The 20,182-nt window shown below is 42.9% G+C and overlaps 1 protein-coding gene across 4 annotated transcripts in view; it reads left to right on the forward strand.

Moving 5' to 3' along the window:
* Positions 1–20,182, forward strand: part of CUX1 (cut like homeobox 1) — a 270,436-nt gene that overhangs the window by 205,763 nt on the left and 44,491 nt on the right. For 2 of the 4 annotated variants that reach the window (XM_082294436.1, XM_082294437.1), the window contains exons 19-21: positions 1,092–1,257; positions 1,948–2,004; positions 18,827–19,129. The exons of 1 other annotated variant lie outside the window; for it this stretch is intronic. In XM_082294436.1, the coding sequence (XP_082150562.1) occupies positions 1,092–1,257; positions 1,948–2,004; positions 18,827–19,129 (526 nt within the window). The remainder of the gene's footprint in view (positions 1–1,091; positions 1,258–1,947; positions 2,005–18,826; positions 19,130–20,182) is intronic. One more of the 4 variants, XM_082294438.1, reaches the window with a different exon arrangement.

The raw sequence follows: 20,182 nt of genomic DNA on the forward strand, positions 1-20,182 counted from the left end.
CCATTGTCATGACTGGAGAGTCTTAACTCTGTTATAAGCAAAGATTATGGACACAAGAGCATTTTTCCTTTTTCGTTATTATTTGGAAATGTGCACAAGGGCATTAAAACAAACACATGGAAAATCCCCTAACTCTCCTTAGTCTGAAGTCAAGAATTCCCAGTCATTTCTTATACCTGGTGCTCAGTACCTCAGTGTGCTCTGAGATGTTTTAGAGCAGTGTTTGATTACAGATAAGGCTCCCTGAAGTTTCTCACGTTGTGGGCCCTAAGCATTGAGCACGTGGGATTTTGAGGGTCCCTAACCACCAGAAAACCCCTCCCAGGCTGTAAAAAGTGTTGGACATTTGCTGTTTCTTCTTCCTATAAAGAATGGAATCAATAGGAAAGTGTAATAGGAGCTGGCACCGCACTATTACCTTCTCACTAAGATGTAAAATGAAAAGTCTGACCTCTTGGGGTCATTAAAGATCCCATGGCAGCTTTCATTAAGTATGATTTTTAACTCTTGTACCTGTGCTGAATTCCAGGCAAGTAATTGCATTCTGCCTGTCTGAGATTCCAGCCCCCCCCCCACTGCAGTCAGCTGTATTCTTGAATATTTACTTATGTGGAGCAGCCACTGCTACAGGTGAAAACACACATCGTTATAATTCATCCCCCAAAAATCAACCAAATACAGGCCTAGTCTCAAAAGTCCCAATTATTTTTGTTTGAGAACAAAATACATGCCAGTCATTGCCTGTTTCATCTGCCTGTGTGTGCCTGGACTCCGTGTTTTTCCTGTTAAAACTGATGAAACTGTTTGACACAAAATATGAAAAGCATGCAAATCCCTCACCAGGCTGCTGCCACCCAGATCCTGCAGGAAAAACCCACCTTCCTTCAGAAGGCAACACAGCAGGAAGAAAAGCATTTCCATCTGAGTATCCACAGAAAACAGCTTTTATAATGGTCCAATTTTTACAGTTTTTATAGTTGTCCATATACAAACAATTTGAGCCATACAGTAAAGGAAACCAAAATGAGTTAAATTCCCCCCGTTTCCACTGCCAGTGTGTTAACATGCCGTTCTTGGTTGCTTCACTTCAGGTATTGGGGCTGTCCCAAGGAAGTGTCAGTGACATGCTCTCCAGGCCAAAGCCATGGAGTAAATTGACCCAAAAAGGCCGAGAACCATTTATTCGTATGCAGCTCTGGTTGAATGGTGAGCTGGGACAGTGTGTCCTGCCCGCACAAGGGCAGCAACAAGGACAAGGTAATTAAAATTCCACTATGTTGTTTGAGTTGAGGAGGAGGAGGAGGAGATTTTTTTTTTCTTTTGCCTTTTTTTTTGGTTTTTTTTCTATTTTCTGGTTTTGTTTTTGGTTTTTTTTTTAAATTTGCAGTAAGCCAGCCTTGCACCAGTGCTGGTCCAGGCGTTATGGAAGTGGCAGCATCCACCCTGGCAGCCCAGCCGGTCCCTAAGGGGACACGCTGGGAATGTTTACAATCGTTTATGTGTAATTGATAAGCAGCAGTTATCAGGTTCCTCATTAGGGTGATATTATCTAGGCATGAGTATGATATGCAATCCCAAAAATTTTGGCCAAAGAGCTGGAAAATGTTGCGCGCTGTTTCCTAGGGTTGCACAGGGGATTTGGATTGTTCCAGGGAGAATATCGATTGCTGTCTCAGGAGGTGAGCTGGAAAACTAAGCTTTAAAGGGGGAGTGCTGGGTTGCAATGACACTTTTATTGTGGCTGTCTCTTCCCCTAACACCTATTGACACAGAAAAGCCAGGCTGGAGCCTGGCCTCGGTCGTACCTTTCTGTGCCACTGAGTTAACTGAGCAGCGAGCCCTTGCCGAGATCAGCACTTTGCTATTTGTTGAGCCTGCTTACTGTTTAGTTTGTGGTTTGGCATCTCCTTTTATTGTTCCCTGATTTTCCTCTCCTCTCTTATCTAGTCCTTCACTCTGTGACATCATTACAGGATTCCCTACAGCAGGGATGTGCAAGCTCAGGTAATCAGCTGGTTTCAATGATTTGCTCTGAAATAATTCTCTGTGCTTTTCTTGCGTTTGCTTTGATGCCGAGAGGTTCTCACGTTTTGTTGTATCATACAGGAGTCCCTTCAATTTTTATTTTTTTTTTTTATTAATGCAGTTAATTCCTCCTTCTCTCCTTGTTGCTATGGCAGATGTAGGGAGCACACATATTTAGCTGCATATATTAGGTAAAGAGACTCTGTCTGATCTTTGAGACCATTGGCTCCGTAAGGGGTTTTTTCTTTTTGCCATAGTTCAGCTTATCAATGTGACATGTGACAATGGCTGTAAAACAAGCCCTTGGTTTGTAATGTGATCCACATACTCCGGCTGCTTCACTCGCTGGTAGGTTTTTTTCCACTCTCCTTTGCACAAAATCTGCTTTGTTAATCTGAAGGTGGGGAACAGACCACATTATGTCTTTTTCAAGCTTTGTTAAATATTCCCAGCTGACCTTTTTTTCCTCTTTTCCATTTGCAAAAATTAAATAAATAAATAAATAAGCAGATGCAGCAAAGCTGAGTGTCAGGAAAGTGAGTGTCTGAAGGCTTTTAGAGATGGCCACAGGATAGGAGGGAGGCTGGGACAGGAGAGAACAGCTGTGTTCCTGCTGTTAGATACCAAACTCTACCCACACAGCCTCTTACCAATGAAATGCTTCACTGATGTACAACACTCCAGAAAAATACCCCTGCCCTGCTCTGTGCTTACAGCCAGTGCCCTGTGCTGGAGAATTGCTGCATTTCAGGATACAGACAGGGATGGGTTGTGCTCTTCTTCCACCTTTCTGCTATTCTGAAACGCTCCCTTTTTTTCTGCAGCTCACTGGCTTTACTCTAAATATCCCAACCAAAGTGCTTTTTCTCTCTGCTGGGGAAACTATTTTGCATTCTAAAAGATTTTACTAGAAGAAAATCTGTGATGATATTCAGTCCACGTTTTTCTTAAGGAGAACAGTTGAAAATAAATAGATAAAAGCAAAAAAAAAAAAAAAAAAAAAAGTGCCCCCAGTAAAAACAAGCCATGAAGACAAAACCAAAATGGGAGAAAATGATTTGCAATCATAGGGCTATTGTTACTTATAGCCAAGCATTTAGGGAACATGGAAATTTCCTGTGATGGTTCATTAAAAACATGCCGTTGAGTACTTTTTTTGTGGCATCAATGCCGTGCAAGAGTGTCACAGTTACAAACGCCTGAGACGGCGTGGAAAATATGAGTAATTAATTGTAGCCATTTTAAGGGGAATTCGGAATCAGAGGAGCTGGGAAATGCTGCATTGTTATTGCTAATCTTCATATTTATGACTAGCTCTAATTATAAAAGATGGAAAGACAAGCCCATAGTATTAAAATCCGACCACCTTCTGGATTCCCGGGGGGATCGCTGGGAGCTGAAAGTGATTTCCTTCAGGAAGTTCAGTTTTGCTGCCGGGATATTTTGTTCCCTCCCACACTCCCAGTGTCATTTGTCAGTTCCTGCCCTTGAGCCAATATTTTGTGAGGTGACACGTTCCTATCAGCTAATAAAATCATGTTATTGATGATTGTCCTCCTTCATTCCTTAAAGCCAACTTGCAAATGAGAAAATGGGCTCGTGCCCTTTCCTACCTCCTCTCGGAAGATTAAAAATAGAATTGTTGTACAAAATGTTCTTTTCTTGATGCCTTTTTCTGTATGAAGGAATAAGGAGGGTTGTGACACCAGGCAGAACAAAAGAGCAAAATCCAAGTTATTTGAATGAGGAAGGGCAGTTTGGTAATTTCCTTTTATTAGCAGCTGTTCTGTAATTAAAAATGCAGCAAACAGTTTGGAAAAGGTAATAATAATTATGCATTTGTGAAAGATCCATCACTCCAGGGCAGGGAGAAAAAAAAAAAAAGAGAGACAGCTCCAATTTTCTGGTCTTCTGAGACATTTCCCAGGAAAATCAAGGCAGAGAGGGTTGCATACTTGTAATTTTAAAACAGAAATTAATCAGAACAATTTTGAAACGAGGAAAGGTCTGGAGCCTTTTCCATGTAATATAATTGGCTTGGAACTTGTTGAATGCATGAAGGGAAAGAAGTGAAATTAAACTAATACACTCAGTGGCTCCTGAGTGCTTTGCCAAGAAGGTCTTCAGTGTACAGAGTGTCAACATGCATAGTAACGACTCAAACTTTTATTAGCTGGGAGTATTTTCATTACTGTTTGGCTCTGTTCTATCAAACTAGCAAGATTTTCTGGATTTCTGACCCAGTTAGTTACACTTCTAGATCATAAGGTTTTGATTAACACCTCATTCATGAAAGTCTCACCTTTTGTCCAGTAATTTCCCATTTTCACGTGTGGACAGGTGGGCCCATCAGCGTTTCATATAATGAATGGATAAATAGATAGATTTTATATATTTATATATATGTTGAGATAGCAAAGAGAAGCCAGGCTTGGTTTTCTTCTTGGAAGCTGTATTTATGAATTTTATAAAAAACAGTCTGTACCAAAATGACAGCCAGGTATATACCTGTATTTTCTGCCCGTGAGCTTTCTTCAAGGCTTGGTGATTTTGTGCAACTTTCAGGGAACATGTTTTACACAAAAATGGTGTCTGTACCTTAGGTGGTCAAAAATAGTATTGCTGTGCCTTTTCTAACATTTTTTCTGTGTATTTCTTTCCACCTAAATGCTCTAATGCCCTTGGGTAAATCTGCCTTTTTAATGATTTATGTGTCAAAAGCACAGACCAAATCACATGGAAAAAAAAGTTGAATTAGTGTCACCCAACTGCATCAGCATTTTTTCATGATGAATTTGGCCCTTATTTAGTTGCATTACTGCTGATGGGAGCTGGGGTGGGTTTGAACAGTTGCCATGTGCCAGGAGAAGGCTTGGAAATTTTTCTAAATACTTGTACTGTGCACAGCTTTTATTAGTTGGTTTTATTTTGGGGGTTTGTGCTGCGTATCTGTAGGAGATTGAGACAGAGTTTCCTTTTTGGTGCTGTTGATTCCGTGGCTGCTCGCAGGGAAGCTGAATTTTTACATTCACTTTTGTCTTTATCCTCTGTGAAGGACATATACTCTCTATATTCTACATTAAAGACTTGCAAATACTCAGTGGGAGGAAGACGTGCCTTTTCGGTGTGTGTTTCTGTAAGGGTCGTCTTATGACCTAATGTGGAAATCTTCATTTGCCGATACAGCTGCGGGTGATCTCAGGGGATTTTGAATTTCCCTTTTGTTTGTCTTCCTTTCTGGGTATCATCCATCATTCCTAACCTCATGCTGCTTAGCAATAGTAACACTCATGGGAGTTGAAGAAAGGATTATAGCAGCATAAAATGGGGAGCTAATTAGAGCTTGTTTCAAAATCAGAATCTAGCTTGAGATAATTGCATATTATCTGGTGATTTAAAAACCCGAGATCTACTGTATTTAGATCAACCAAAATATGCATAAAAGCTTTCTTTTCAAAATAAAGTGTTTGTAACAACAGGGAGATTACTTCTTATCATCCCTTGGGAAAGCAAATCAGAAAAACCTCAGTATGGTTCAGTGTAGTTATGATACTAACAGAGAGACTGCGGAGTGATGGCAAAGCCAGGTATCCGTTGTATTTTTATTTATGTACTACAGATTCCTCTAACAGTTTCCAGTACAGAAGCTGCTGAGGGGGCAGGTGGTTAACTGTGTGCTGGGTGGATCTTCCCCTTTTCCTGATACCAGGGGAATTCTGTCACGTTGGCTGGTCTGGGAGAAACAAAGTAGGGAGAGAGTGTGTTTCAGGCTGGCAGCCCATATTCGGAAATACCATCCTGATGCACTTATGGGAAGAGCTCAGTAGCCATGTGATGGCAAAGGAGAAGCTCTTACCCCCATTTCCCCATGTTTTATCATCTTTTTTTGCATTGTTCTGGTTTGTTTTGGGTGGGCAGAGCTGTCCAGTGGTGCTCCAGAGCACGGTTGGGATTAGCCCTGAGAGAGCTGAATCCTTACACTGTGACATCACCAAAGTGATTTGTGCAGTGATGCTGACAGACCTTCCCAAATTGGAGCTGTTTTTTGTTGTTGAATCAAAAAAACCAAGAGAGATGGTTTTGCAGTCATTTGCTGGCATTCCAGGTTAATAAAAATGTATGACATGAAATGTTTGTGGTTAATGCAGTCTGTGAAATGGAAGAGAAGGGAGATCACATGGCTCGGACAGCCGACTGCAGGAATTCCTTGCAGAGATGTTTTGTGTTTGATGACCAATTATTGAGTCTTGGACTTGGGAAAGTTGTGGCCTTTTGTGCTAGGTGCAAATGTGGTTTTAAAGTTCAGAGCTGAACAACTATGTCAGCCAAAGAGTTACCTTCATGCTTATCCCTGGAGCACCCTGGCACATCCTGGTGAAGTTTCCACATTCTTTCTGGTGGTTTGGGATTGGGCTCGGGAGCAGTTGGCCGTGGCTGTCTTGATTTCGAACCATAGGGTATCAGTTGGCTCCTCATAAGGGCAGCTGTTACAGTCTGTCTGTAACGTGTGCAATCATCTTCTGTGCCATTTCCCTGACATTTGGACCATGAACACCTCCCTGGCAGCCTTTCTGGTATCAATAAAGCCAGGAGAATCACTGTCAAGGCACCTCACTGGGACCTGGGAACGCAGCATGAAGTCAGTGCCTCCAGTTGATTCTGAGCATAACATTGGCTCTGATTCCTGGCCATCAGCTGGGCATTCCTGCTTCCTGTCCTGCCCAGGCTGCCTTCCACAGCCCTGCTCCTTTTCCATCAGTGATGCCTTGCAAATTGTCAGTATTTGTGGAGAAATTCCTCTCCTAGTTGTATTCTTCTCTGTCCATTGAACCACCTAGTGATTAAACAACTCCATCCTCACGATGGTCACAGCTTTGCTAGTACAGAAGGGCTAAAGTAAAATTCATAATCAGAGAGTGAACAGTTTTCTAGGTAGATACTCCTTGTGACTCAATTATAATGTTCATGTTAATGCAGCAAAGAGAAGACCTGTGCTGGATTCTGAAAGCAAATTTAATTCACTCCAAAGTGCAGTTTTGGGTTCCTAGAATTCGTTTTGGAGAAGTTACCCAGTCGAGTTGCAGCTTTGTTTTATTTCTGTGGTTAGTTTAGGAATGTGGGTCCTTGACGCTCACTCCCCCTTAGTGTGAGATCCCCAAGCAAGAAGTTCAAGTATGGCTCTGCAGCAGCACCGAGCCAGGCACTTAAAGTCTTCATTTTCAAAGAGAAGAATTAATAAATGAAAATATTTTTTAAGCCGTGTGAAAAAAAGAAACTTTCCTGACCATTATTGCCTCAGGCTTCTCAGGTAGTTCACAGAGTAGCAGCTGGCATGAGAGTTGCTAAAAAGGGGGTGTAGTTAGGGAGAGAAACCATGGTCGTTGAGTAGTCAAGCTCTGTAAATTCCACTGTTGTTCATTTCATTACTTATTACTTCATTTCATTAATTACCAGCATTTTCTTTCCCCTCCGCGTGCGCATTCGGAGACACGCGGCCTCCCTTTGGGAGGGGGCCCACCCCCCCTCCCCTCTGCCAACTGCAAACCACTGAGGGGCTGGGTGGAAAACAAGGAGCTGATAGACTGGAAAGCCAAATTCCAAAATAACTGGAGCAGCACAGACACACGAGCGAGGCCGTGGCTGTCGAGCTCCAGCGCGGGGAGGCCGAGCAGCTCCGGGCAGGGTCAGGAGCCGGGGTGGCGGCCGGGATCTGTCCCCCGTGGGCTGGCAGCTGCACAAGAGCTTGGAAAGGCTCTTCTCCAAAGGGAGCAGATATTTTTCTGTTGGGGATAGAAGGCTCTGGCAGCTGGCAGAAGCTCACGTTGGTGTTCTGGCTGCTGGTGGGAAAAGGAGGGGGCTGCAGGTCCAGCCCCGTGGCCACTGGTGGGGTGGAGATGGCCACAGTACCCTCGGCCCTCCCCGGGAGACAGCCCAACTGCTGCTCAGCAAATTACCAAATGCTCCTCCACTGGCTGAAAATTACCTTGCTTTCAATTCAAAGAACAGATAATGGGGCTATTTTCCTCCCAAAATACTGGGAAAAAGGTGTGTGAGCACCAAATGTGCAGGTTGTTATTTCCATCTTGTAATGGGGATGAAAATCCTCTCCACCCAGCAGCTCTGAAACAGGGAAATAAACAGCCTGTTCTGATTATAGAGTTACATATTGCTTGATAGCAAATCATTCCCAAGAAGAAAAAACAGAATATTACCAGAAAATTAGTGTCTTCTAAGTTACTTTCCAGCCTGTCCTTTACATTAGGGTGTGAGAGAAACTTAGGAATTTGTCTCACCTCATTTGATGAGTGTTGGAGGGTTTTGTAACTTGCCAACAACCTTCCAGAGAAACAGCAAATGAAAGAATCCAGTGATTATTTTCAACCTGATGAGAAATGCAACTTGCATTGAAAACAAAGCAAAGTGGCTTTGAGATCAAATTTAAATAAGAGTGAAAAGAGAAAGATAGTCAATTAAAAAGCCAATGAAAAGAGAAAATACAATTACAACAAGAAATGTAAAATAGGCCTGATAGTACATGTCCGATATTTATACTTGTCAAAGATACTGCTGATGGCAGCTTATCACAGAATCACAGAATGGTTTGGGTTGGCAGGAATCTTAAAGCTCATCTCCTTTCACCCCCCTGCATGGGCAGGGACACTTTCCACTATCCCACGTTGCTCCAAGCCCCGTCCAACCTGACCTGGCACATTTCCAGGGATGGGGCAGCCACAGCTTCTCTGGGCACCCTGTGCCAGGACCTCCCCACCCTCACAGGGAACAATTCCTTCCTAATATCCCATCTAACCCTGCCCTCTGGCAGTGGGAAGCCATTCCCCCATTGTTCTGTCCCTCCATGCCCTTGTAAAAGCATCCTTCTCTGTTTCCTGGCATGAGATGGTCCCTTCTGGTCTCATCTCCAGAGCCATCTCCCCTTTTCTCGCTGCTTTCCGTGGGATCCTGGGATGGGTCTGGGATGGGTTCCCACACGAAGGAGGTGTGAGATTCACCACAGTGTAACCACAGCTGTGGTTAGTGTTTGTTTCTCTGGTTTACCTCTCTGGAACTTGAGTCCTAAAAATAGTGCAAGTTTGAACTGGCAGATGTTTCATTTGTCCTTTACGAGAGGACCAAAATTAGCCTCTCATTTGGCACCTAAATAAAGCAACTTTAACTGCCTTTATGCGAACTTTGCAATTACTGTCTATTGAAGTTGCAACATTTTGTTGTGTTTGATGGGGAAGGGTATTATATAAGCAACACCAGCACCTAAAAAGCCACCAGACCTTGAAAGAGAGAGGACGAACATGAACGAGCCCAACTGGGTTTTCTGGGGGGGTCTGATTTGGGTGGTTGGTTTGGGGTTTTTTTTTTACTTTTTTTGATCCAAGACAGGTGTTTTCCCTAATGAAGGTTTCATTAAAAAAAAAAAAAAAAAAAAGGCAGAAGTACCTTGGAAATGCTCAGAGAGCTGTCTATTGTAAAGGTAAAAACATTAATAAAAGGACAGCAATGGTTTCTCTAATTTTCAGAAAAAAATCTGCACAGAATGCCTGAAGCTGGGTTAGCAGTGGGACTCCCCAGGGGCAACAGAAAGATGTTATAATCAATTACCACATCATAACACTGATGTATGATAATTACTGAGTGTTCCTCCTGAGATAGTGCAGCATTTGGCTGGGATGCGGCTCTTTCATGGTCCACTGCCTGATTAATATGCAAATAATAGGCTGATTGCATGATGAATGCAGAAAATGAGTTCGCTGATAACGTGAGCAGCGAAGCGGGAAGATGATAAATTACTTTTACTGACTGTCCTACATTAAGTACCCTTTCTCAACAATTTTATCACAAATTAAGTAAAGCAGTATGGAGAGATTATGAGGATGTGTAAAATAATGTACCTTAATAGCTTTTATAATATTGTTGCGTACAATGTAAATGTCATTTTGTTTCAGCACTTTCCCCAGCACTCCTCCAAAAAGGAGGGTCTTTAGTGCAGCCACTGCTCAGGGTCACTCTGCTTCTCCAAGATGAAGAACAGCTCCCTGTGCTGAGGGTGGGAGATGGGACTCCTGTTGGGAAGGAAGGAGGGCAGTCATTAGCCTGGGATCCATCCCGTATGGATATTGCCCGTGGCGAGGGAATGTCCACATTGTTTAGTGGGGGAGGTATCTTTAAATGCAGTGCACAGAGCACATATGCACCCTGCTGCAGCCTCTGCTCCCAAGCAGACACGAGGTTCAAATCTCAAAGGAGGGTGTAGAAATACCTTCACACTCAGGCTCCTGACACAGGAGGACAACAAACAGTCATAAAATTGGTGCCACGTTCAAGCAAGTTAGTTTAACACATCAAATCACAAGGTCAGCAAGTCAACAAAGACACCATAAACTGCAGCAGAACCTCCTCACAGAGGCTCTCACTCTGTTTTGCAAAAGGTATTGTGCACGTGTTTGTCTTGATTATACTAAAAATATAACACTGTGGGGTTGTGGCATCTTGATTGATTGCTTCCATGACATATTTGTTTTAGCATTCAGAAAATCCTTAATAAAGCTTCTGCACACAAGCTGGTTTAATAATAAGGTTATTGAAAATATTTTCCAGCAGTTACTTCTAAATATTGATTTCTAGCTACGTTATGGAAACACAGAAAAATCTGATTAAATAAAGGCTGGCAGACTAGAGCAATGTCTTTTAAAGCAGCCATGATTCTGCTATTAATCACCTCATTTAAAATACAGTATATTTTTAGGAAGGGTCTTTTAATTGTTTAAGGGTGATTTGTAAAACCAAAAAATTATCATTTACTCTTCCATGCCACTTTTGGCTCAGGAGTCATAGAATCATAGGATGATTTGAGGCTGTTGGCCTGACCTGGGCATTGCTCTGATATTTTCAGTTCTGTGTCTACATCCAGCTAAAAAATTCTTAAGTTTCCCCCCCTTTTTTTTTTTCTGTGTTTTATTGTGAAGTAGTGCTTAGGGTTACAGAGGCCTCATCTTCTCTCCAGGCCATTGCAAAAATGTCCCTTAATTCTTCTCTTGTGAGAGTTTTCTCTGGGGGTGTGGTTGTGTCAGGGCTTGGTGTGTCTGCTCCAAAGTCAGATCTCAGGACAGATTTCTCTTGACTTGATTGACTCCAGTTGTATTTTCCTGCACAAGATTCCAGACATCCTTTGGAGCAATCTGTACTCCCCTCTCCTCCTCTAACTCGGTGGAAGTCTGATGGTTTCAGTTTATGTCGCCTTAAAATAGGTCTTGGTGTAGCTTTGGGCACAACAGTGGGATTTCTAAGACTCGGAGGCGTTTGTGGCTGCGGGTGTGTTGAAGGGAGAATTGGTTGCCCAACTTCTCCAAGTGCTTTTAAACATCCAGCTGTAAATCTCTCCTCATGAGCCTATCACCAGCTCCTGTCTTACGTGCTCTTTTCTCAACTTCGTCTGGTTTCTCCAGCTCCTTCTGCTTTCCAGAGCAGCTGAAAACACATTTTTTTTAATAGAGGCACAAAGCTAATACAATTATTGAAAATACAATTTAAATTGTGGCAATACCGTGTAGTCCTTCAGCAATCCTCAAAAGCAGGTTTTTTTAGGTAATTCTAATGTCTACCCTGATTATTCAGTTTTCTGTGCTCCTGACACTTATCATATACTCATATGCAGAGTGGGAACCTTTATTTTTATATTGCCCCAGTAATTCCAGAGTTAACCAAAGCCAGTTCCTCCCCTTTCCGTGCAGACACACGTGCATCTGCATGCTTTCCTAAAGGGGTTTTTCCATTGATCCCTCACCCCATCTACATAAAATTTCCCTCTGCACCAAGACCCAAAATAACATTTTCCCCAAAGTTATAACATTTATAAAGCAAACAAACAAACAAACAAATTCTCCACAGTCAGAGTGGTGGTAACTCCAGCGAGCGCTTACAACTCTAACTGCACGTACCTACGTATTTGACATCATTATAGATGCAAACTGCAGGGAGCTTTGTGCACTCCCTGCATAGAACTGGGGGAGTTTATAACTGTAGGGAGGATCATATTTTCATGAGCCACATTAATTTGCAAATTGTGACTAGGCAAGGTTCACTCACTCAGAGTAAATCCACCAAAAGCACTACCTTGGAGAAGGCGCTTTCACGCATATTTTCTTTAATTAGTCGGAAGAGGGATGTGTTGCAGTGCTCTCCCACAAGTGCTGCTCAGCTTTATTACGTAGTTCAGGCTTGTGCTGCACCCACTGTTAGTGAGGAGAGTTGCTATTATGGTGCTTTAAAAGATGAACTTTAGAATGCTAATTTCTTCTCATCCCTGGAAGTATCCAAGGCCAGGTTGGACAGGGCTTGAAGTAACCTGGGATAGTGGAAGGGGTCCCTGTCCATGGCAGGGGTTGGAACCAGATGAGATTTAAGGTCCCTCCAACCCAAATCGTTCTGTGGTTCTCTGATAAGACCCTGCAAAGGCAGCCGTGGATAAAGGTAAAATCAAATAGAAGGTTGGAGGGAAGAAATCTCTCCCTGAAATTTTCACACCCTGGGAAGCTGAACACCAGGGTTGTCCTGGGGATGTTGATCAGTTGTATGTGATCAGGCCCTGATTCTCAGGGCAGCATTCACCAGGTTTTGGTCTACAAATTGGATAGAATGGGCAGCCTCATCATCGGGCAAAACAGAGACTAATCCAGTCCCAGTGTGAGACACTTTGATCTCAGGCGACCTGCCAGGCCTGTTGTTGCCCATTAGCTCATCTGCACGAGGAGGTAAATGCAGCCCTGAAGTAGCAAATGCTCTTTTAAGAGATTGCTGGGAAGTCTCCTGTCCACGTTTGTCTGCTTTCATCTTCCCCACTAAAGTGCCGATTTGGGAGCGAGCGGAGCCTGGGATGCTCCAGCTCCTGTGGGATGTGCCCGTTCCCCCAGTTCCTCAGGAGGCAACTTTGACTAGTTTGGCACAAACCTGCAGCCCGAGCTTTGGACAGTGGAAAAAGTGGTGCATCAAAGCAAGCGCCAGTGAAATCATGTTTGGGTTCTTGTCGGAATGTCACAGAGTACCCTGTCATTTTGTTTTAGCAACTTGTCCTTCCAAATGCGCAGTTCGCCTTATGGCATGCCAGCAGTAAAAATGTCACTTACAATAATTACTTTTTGGTGAAAATGCTTGCTGACTTCCTACCTTCAAGCTGTTTTTTACACAGTGGGGAGATAATAAGAAATGACTTTATCCTGACTGCTCAAATGAACACTAAATGGAATTTAGGTTATTATTACTGCAGATAGAGGACTGTGTATTGAAATTTAAATAGTGGATCAGATAAACTACAGAGATTTGTCTCTGAAAATTATAGTGGATCCATTTTTCCAATCCACTTCTCTCTGGAACTTAAGGCAGCTGTTGTCTGCCTGCTGTCTTTTGAATATAGTATTTTTCATAATCCTTTTAGAGGCCCCTGAATAACTTCTGTGTTTTGCATGGTCTTCCTCAACTTCGCCATGTTCTGTGCTTCGTTCCCCGTGAGTCCTTTTGCAGTTTATTAGCTAAGCCTGTGTTAGCAGCAAAGGTTGGACAGGTTATTCTCCCAGCAGCTCCAGGAGTACAGGGTGTGTCTGTGGATGGACAGGTGTGCTGGGAGGAGAGGCTGGAAGGACTGGGCTTGTGGTTTATGTTCACAGATTCAGATGCTCTTGTTCAAATCTTTGAACTTTGGATTTACAAGTGGCTGTAAAGTCAGTTTGCTGTCGGAGGTGAGGCAGGGTCTGAGCAAAAGCAGCAAACCTGCAGCTCTCAAAATGCATACAAGAAGCTGCAGTGGAGGAACGTGTCCGTGCTGGCAGACGTGGTGCCTCTGGGACTGGTGAAACCGGATCCGTGTCTCAACACTGCTCCGTCATCTGAATGCCTCCTTGGAGGGGATACATCTGGCACTGATGTCAGGTCCTGTAGATGTCTCAGATTTTCTGGGGAGCTTTGAGCAGGTGGCACCTGCAGCTCTTTGCATCTGAGATGTCCTGAGTTTCAGAAGGAGCCTCCAGGTGAAGAGTGCTGTGGATCTGAGCTGTGCTCCAGCATGGAGGGGCCTGTTGGATACCTTCCTGTGGCCTTCAGAAGAGTTCCTGGACATCACAGGAATGGTCCTTCTTGAGCAGTGCCCTGCAGTTCTGAATGTCCCTGACTGCTGGGTTCCTGCAGACCTGGTGATGCTCAGGAGAGCTGCAGGAGAGGAGCCCTGCACAGCCTGTGATTCCTTACACACTGCAGGGATTCTGCCACATTACCATGGCAGAACCTGAGCAGACCTTGCAGAAGGACGTGTCAGGCTGGACTGTGTTAGGGGAAGCGTTTTCAGGTGATTTGCAGGCTATCAGTGGGATGGTCAAGCAACTGAGGTCCCAGGATCCAGTCCTGGGAACTTGACCACAGTGTGGGGTGGGAAATCTTGGAGAAGAATAAGAAAATCTGGAGTTCAGGAAAACCCCTGTAATCAATGAACTGAGACCAGAACTCGTGTTTTCAGACTTTCTCACATTTTCTGAAACACTGTCATGGCAGATGCTATGGGAAAGGTGTAGGAGATGGCTGGGACCAGAGCAGCATTTGGATTCATCCATTGAATGTGCCAAGGAATGCAAGACCACAAAAGATTTTGTGTACTGGTGTAATTAAGACAGGGTTAGTTTGTTATGGTTCTCAACCAGGTTTGTAAAGTACTCAGACCCCAGACCTATTTGCTGAATTGTTTGCAAAGTTAGTTTAGTTTCTTACCAGGTAGCTACTAAGGGGTAGGAGGGGAAAGGGCAGGCTGTGAGGATGGTTTGGGGGTTTGTTGCAGTAAGATGGTCATTCAAGCAGCAATTTTATACTGAGAAAATGGTGTTTTAAAAGAGAACAGGAGATATTTGTGTAATGTTGACTTTTTTCCACTCATTTGTACATCTTCATTTTAGATTGTGCATCCTTCTCTAGTATTGTAGGAAAAAACAGAAGGGAAGAATTTCCTCACTTAAGTCCCATGTGCTGTGCCAGGAGCAACATGTTCCAGGCAGGGATGTCTGTGCTGGCAGACTGGATCAGGTGTATTTGTCTTTATGGAGCCACATTTGCCTCCAAAGCCTGGAAGCTCCCCTTCAGTGCAGGGCCATCGCTCTCTCTCAGCTGTGCTACCAGCTGTGGAATAGCCAGTGTTGCTGTTTCATTCTCTTCATGTCCTGGCCATTAATGGGGGCCAATTCCACTTGCCAAACATTTCAGCTTGCTGGCCCCTTTCTGCAGACATCACTTCTAGTACTTGATTTGCATTTTTGATGATTATTTTCCGTGCTGCATATTTGAATGTGCTTTTTAGAATTGCTTGGAAGGGCTTAACTTCGCTGTAGCCCAGGCTGTGTTTTGAATTAATAATGTAAAAAGTGCTGGTAGAACCTTTGCCCTTTCATGACTCAGTTTTACTTACATCTTCAAAAGTTTGGATGACTTAAGTGCATTTTTGCTGTCTTTGCATCTTTAATGGCATTTGTCAGCACCAACCTGTAATTGTGCAGAAGTTACATGGGGGTTTTATCATTTAAAACTGTCATGTTAAGCTGTGTCTTCATCACCTGCAGGGTCTAATGGTCACCATCTTCCCCTAAAGTCATTTTAGGGACACCCTGTTTCCCCCAGCCTCTGTAAAACTCAGGGCACCACTGATGTCTGTGGCTACCTGAGACTTAAAAATTTCCCAGGTTCTGCAATGACCTCGTCACTGGTGATGCTCTTGATCTCTTCAGCTCTTCCAGCACCTTATTTTTGGAGCTTTGGAACTTTTGCTTCACATCTTAAATTGGATGCAGGCTGTTGGAAAGCAAACCCCTTTGGTATAGCAAAGTTTACCTGGAATTTATTGAAGTAATTTCATCAATAAATGGTGGCCATGGAGTTTGCAGGTTGTTCTGTAATGCAGTTTTATATTGACAAAATGGTCCCTTCCTCCTTAAACACAAATGTGAAAACATCCAGTGAATATCACTTTTAAGAAATTGGATTGCTCTTAAGTTAGTGTTATTCTTCAGAGTGGTCTGGGGTTCAAAAAGCAGAGCAGGTTTTAAAGAAATAAGCTTTCAATGTATTGTTTCCATTGGAAATGTTCAATTGCTGCTTTGGAAATCTTAATGTCTATTTTTCAGATATCCTGAATTTGTGGCTTTGTCTTGTGAGGAACTTGAGAGAAATGAATACAGACAAATTATTTCATAAAGCATGTGAAATGGCTGTGGATTGACAGTTAAATCTGGAATAGTGAATACAGTCAATTTTCCCTTTGTTCTGTCAGCAGTCACTTGTACTGTAAATGTCTATTTAATTTTTTAAGTAGATTAACGGGAAATGTTTGCATTATTTGATTACTGAATTTACTTTCCCAAATAATGGATCTTTTCCTCAAATATTTATGTGATCTTGAAAATGTTTTTCCAGAAGGGAAAAATGCTAAAAATGAATGGGGAACATATTTTGAGTTATTTGTAGTATGTGTACATAATGCCTTGCCTGAAATCACTGTACACTTGCCTTTTGGTGGGGGAAAAAAAGCAGTTTGTCATCTGTACTGCCTTCCAAAATTAGATTCAGATAATCCCACCTTTTGGAGTAAATGAGCACCAGATTGGTCTTAAAAATGAAATTCAAGTAAGCTCTTGGTAAGTGATATAAAAAATAAATAAGCTAATATGTGAGCAACAGAGAGCATCTCAGTGATAAATGATAACACAGATTACCTTTGTTGTGTTCATAATTAGGCTGAGCCGGAGAAAGGAGAGGGAGAAGGAGAAAATGCTTTTGTTCAGTCCTGTGTGGTTGGGCTTGGGGTTTTTTTGGGATTGCTTTTTTTTTATTATTTTGTCTTTTTTTTTTGCCCCCGTGCTCCGTGTGTGCATCTGGCTCGCCGTGCACGGATGAGGAATTGTATAGGAAATTTGCAGCTGCTCTAGTTATTCAGTAAGATTTGTATAAGCTGGCACAAGGGACAAAATTAGAGGGAAGTTGAACGAGTGCCGTGCAGTTTATTAGCTAGGCAGCCATAATTTTGACCTTGCTGTGGGTTAAAGGACACAGACCTGAGAAGAAATCTGTTTATCATGTAGGGAATTCATGCCATCCCTGACAGTGTACAGTGAACAAGATGGATGATCTGCCAAATTGGTCCCTCGCATGGGTGAATCAGGGCAAATTTACAGTATGATTCCATTGCTGCTCCTGATACAGAAATAACATTTCCTGGGGTTTCTGTTCAGTTGTATGATGACCCAGGGTGAGCAGAGAAAAGAAATAGGATTTGTAGGATCCCCTTTACCTTAAAGATTTACATGCACCTCACTTTCCTTTATGTCTGCCTCTTTTGCATCTCTCATAAAGCACTAAGGAAAAAGTCAGATTTTTAGGTTTGAGAGAGCAACTTCATGTGAGCGTGTCAGGGAAGCTCTTGAGTGCAGCATGGGAAAGCTCCCAGTACCTTGAACAACACTGTTATCCTCTGCACTCTGCTTCATTTGGGCCTGACTTTTCCTGTGGTAATACTTTCCTTTAACATTTGGGATATGTTTCCATGCTCCACAGGCTGCGTGATCTGGAATGATTTGACAATATTCTGGATAGCAAAGTCAAAAGCCAGTGAGGTTTGCTGGTAGCCATTTCCTGATGGGACCTGAGAACCCTCTGTGGTGGCACTGCAGGGCTCAGAAAACACGGCAGTGTTGGAGGGACTGGGTTTGGATGGGGTCTGGCCTCCTCCTTGTGCAGCTGAGAACTCTGTCAGCTTCCTCCAGAGAGCTGGAGCCAAACCCACGGATGTATGAGGCTGGAATCCATGTCAGTAACCCTGCAAGTAAGGGATGGGAGGCAGCAAGGAGGAGGAGGCAGCCCCACAGAAATGGGAAAAACTGTGGATGGAGAAATCTCCTGTGCTCCTTATCTCCTGAATTCTTCTTGTAAACCACATTGCCTGTGTGTTGTTGCTTTAAAAAAGGTTCAGAGTGTACCCTCAGATGTCTGGAATCTCTGAATAAGCTCAGTCAGTACGTTCTGTGAGAGATAAATTTATTGGGGGAAAACAACATTTTGTTCAGAACCTATTGTTGTTGGCAAATTAACAGATTGGGAAAGCTTTCTTTTAAACCAAGTGTCACAATAACAGATTTGGGTGTCTCCTGATCCACTAACTATCTTTATGTGGGATTCTCAAACACTTTAATTAATACAACATAATTACAAACTGTATTTTAATCTTGTTATTTCTGGACAAAGAGAATTGCAAAAATGTGATGGGTGTGATAAGAAACAAAATGAAATCAATAACACTCTCAAGATAGAGAGTTGTATCAGTTGTAGAAAATCCCTCACTGACACTACAAAATAGTGGCTGAGTGAGTTTCTTACAAGTCACAGAAGGAAGTTTAAACCAGTCTAGAATGGTAGCTTTAAAACCATCCTTATATAAAAATGTTGTGGCAAGCAAAACTGAGATTTCCTGACCAAGGAAATTGCGTGCAAACTTACAGACTATTGCACTTCAGTTTTTCCTGATTTTTATTTGTATTTGTACATCTTGTCTTAATAAGAAATCAGAGATGACTCAAGATAAAATTAGAAAATAATTCTTGTTTTTAAAAAGAGGCTTTTTAGTACCCAAGCCATAGCGAGTAGCATTTTGCATACTTAGGCATTTCTCTAAGTAGGTAGAATATAAATGAGGAGGAAAGTTAAATATCCTGCAATCAAAACATTACAATTATGCTAAAGTGGGGACTTTTTTCTCTCTTTTTAATTGCAGAAAGTACTCCAAAGACTTCTGCCAGTTGCAGTCCTGCTCCTGAATCTCCCATGAGTTCCAGTGAATCAGTGAAAAGCCTGACTGAGTTGGTACAACAGCCCTGTCCTGCCATAGAGACGAGTAAGGATGGCAAATCCCAGGAATCCAGCGAGCCGCCTGCATCTGAATCCCAATCCACGACCCCTCTGCCGCTCTCGGGCCACTCAGCACTCAGCATCCAAGAACTGGTGGCCATGTCCCCTGAGCTGGACACCTATGGCATCACCAAGAGGGTCAAGGAAGTGCTCACGGACAACAATCTTGGTAATTCACTTCATTCTCATTTCTTGACCAAAATCATGTGTAAGTGTTCATGCTTTTATTGTTAGCTGCAGTAGATGTGTATGAGAATACTTGGGTTTGACTCTGGCCTAAGCTTTAATTTGCTAAAAAGATACCTAATCCTTTTAAACTGGTAGAAAACTCCTTTCAGATTGTCACACTCTACTTCAAATGTCATCACAGCTTTGCTCTTCCTAAGCTCTGCTCCTGGCTCAGCAGCCAGGTACTGCTCCTACCTCCCAAAACAGAGTCCAGCAGGCTGTCAGGACCCCCAGAACCTCAGAGCCAGTGAGATCTCCCCTTGGGAAAGGCTGTTTCCCCCACACTTAGAGATTCCAGGCCCATTTTGGGTGGACTAGAGGAGCCCAGAATGGTTGAGGAGGGAGGTGCACCACAAACAGGAGTGCAGTGTCCCTGCAGAGCTGGGAGGGGAAATCCAGACCCAGCTGAGGTTTAGATGAGCCTGAGATAAGTGTCCAGGACCACTCAGTTATTCTGCTCAGAGATGTGCAAAGCTGAGGCTGCTCTTGCCTACAGATGGGTTTTTGGCTGTTGAATTCAGTGTCGTGACTGTTACTTGGAATAGTCACAGGGAATAACCTGATGTGAATATGGGAAATCCACACTAATACTGTCACTATGCCTCTAAATCACTGGTTCTTCATGTCTTGCTTCCCTCACAAGGCTTTGGGAAATGTTTATGGGATCCTTTGAGGTCTCTGGCAGGAGGGCAGTAAGGCTGTCCCAGTGTTAACCTGCTCCTGCTCCTGGGTCTTAGCAAGGGACTCATCCCACCTGCATGAGGTGTTCAGAGGAATGTCTGGTGCTCTCCAGAAGTACCAGTTTCTCTTCCTTCACTATAAATAGGACCAAAAGTTTAGATTTAGATGGGTGGTGTTACTTATGTGAGAAGAATTTTATCTATATCATCTGAACATGATGACTGTAAAAGTAAAAACTCCTCTATTTTAGAATGTGAGGAAGCCTTTTTGCATCTAGACACAGAATAACATGTTACTGTCTTAAAATTTTTTT

Source organism: Coloeus monedula, assembly GCF_965178545.1.
Source record: "Coloeus monedula genome assembly, chromosome: 20".
Taxonomy (NCBI): Eukaryota; Metazoa; Chordata; class Aves; order Passeriformes; family Corvidae; genus Coloeus; species Coloeus monedula.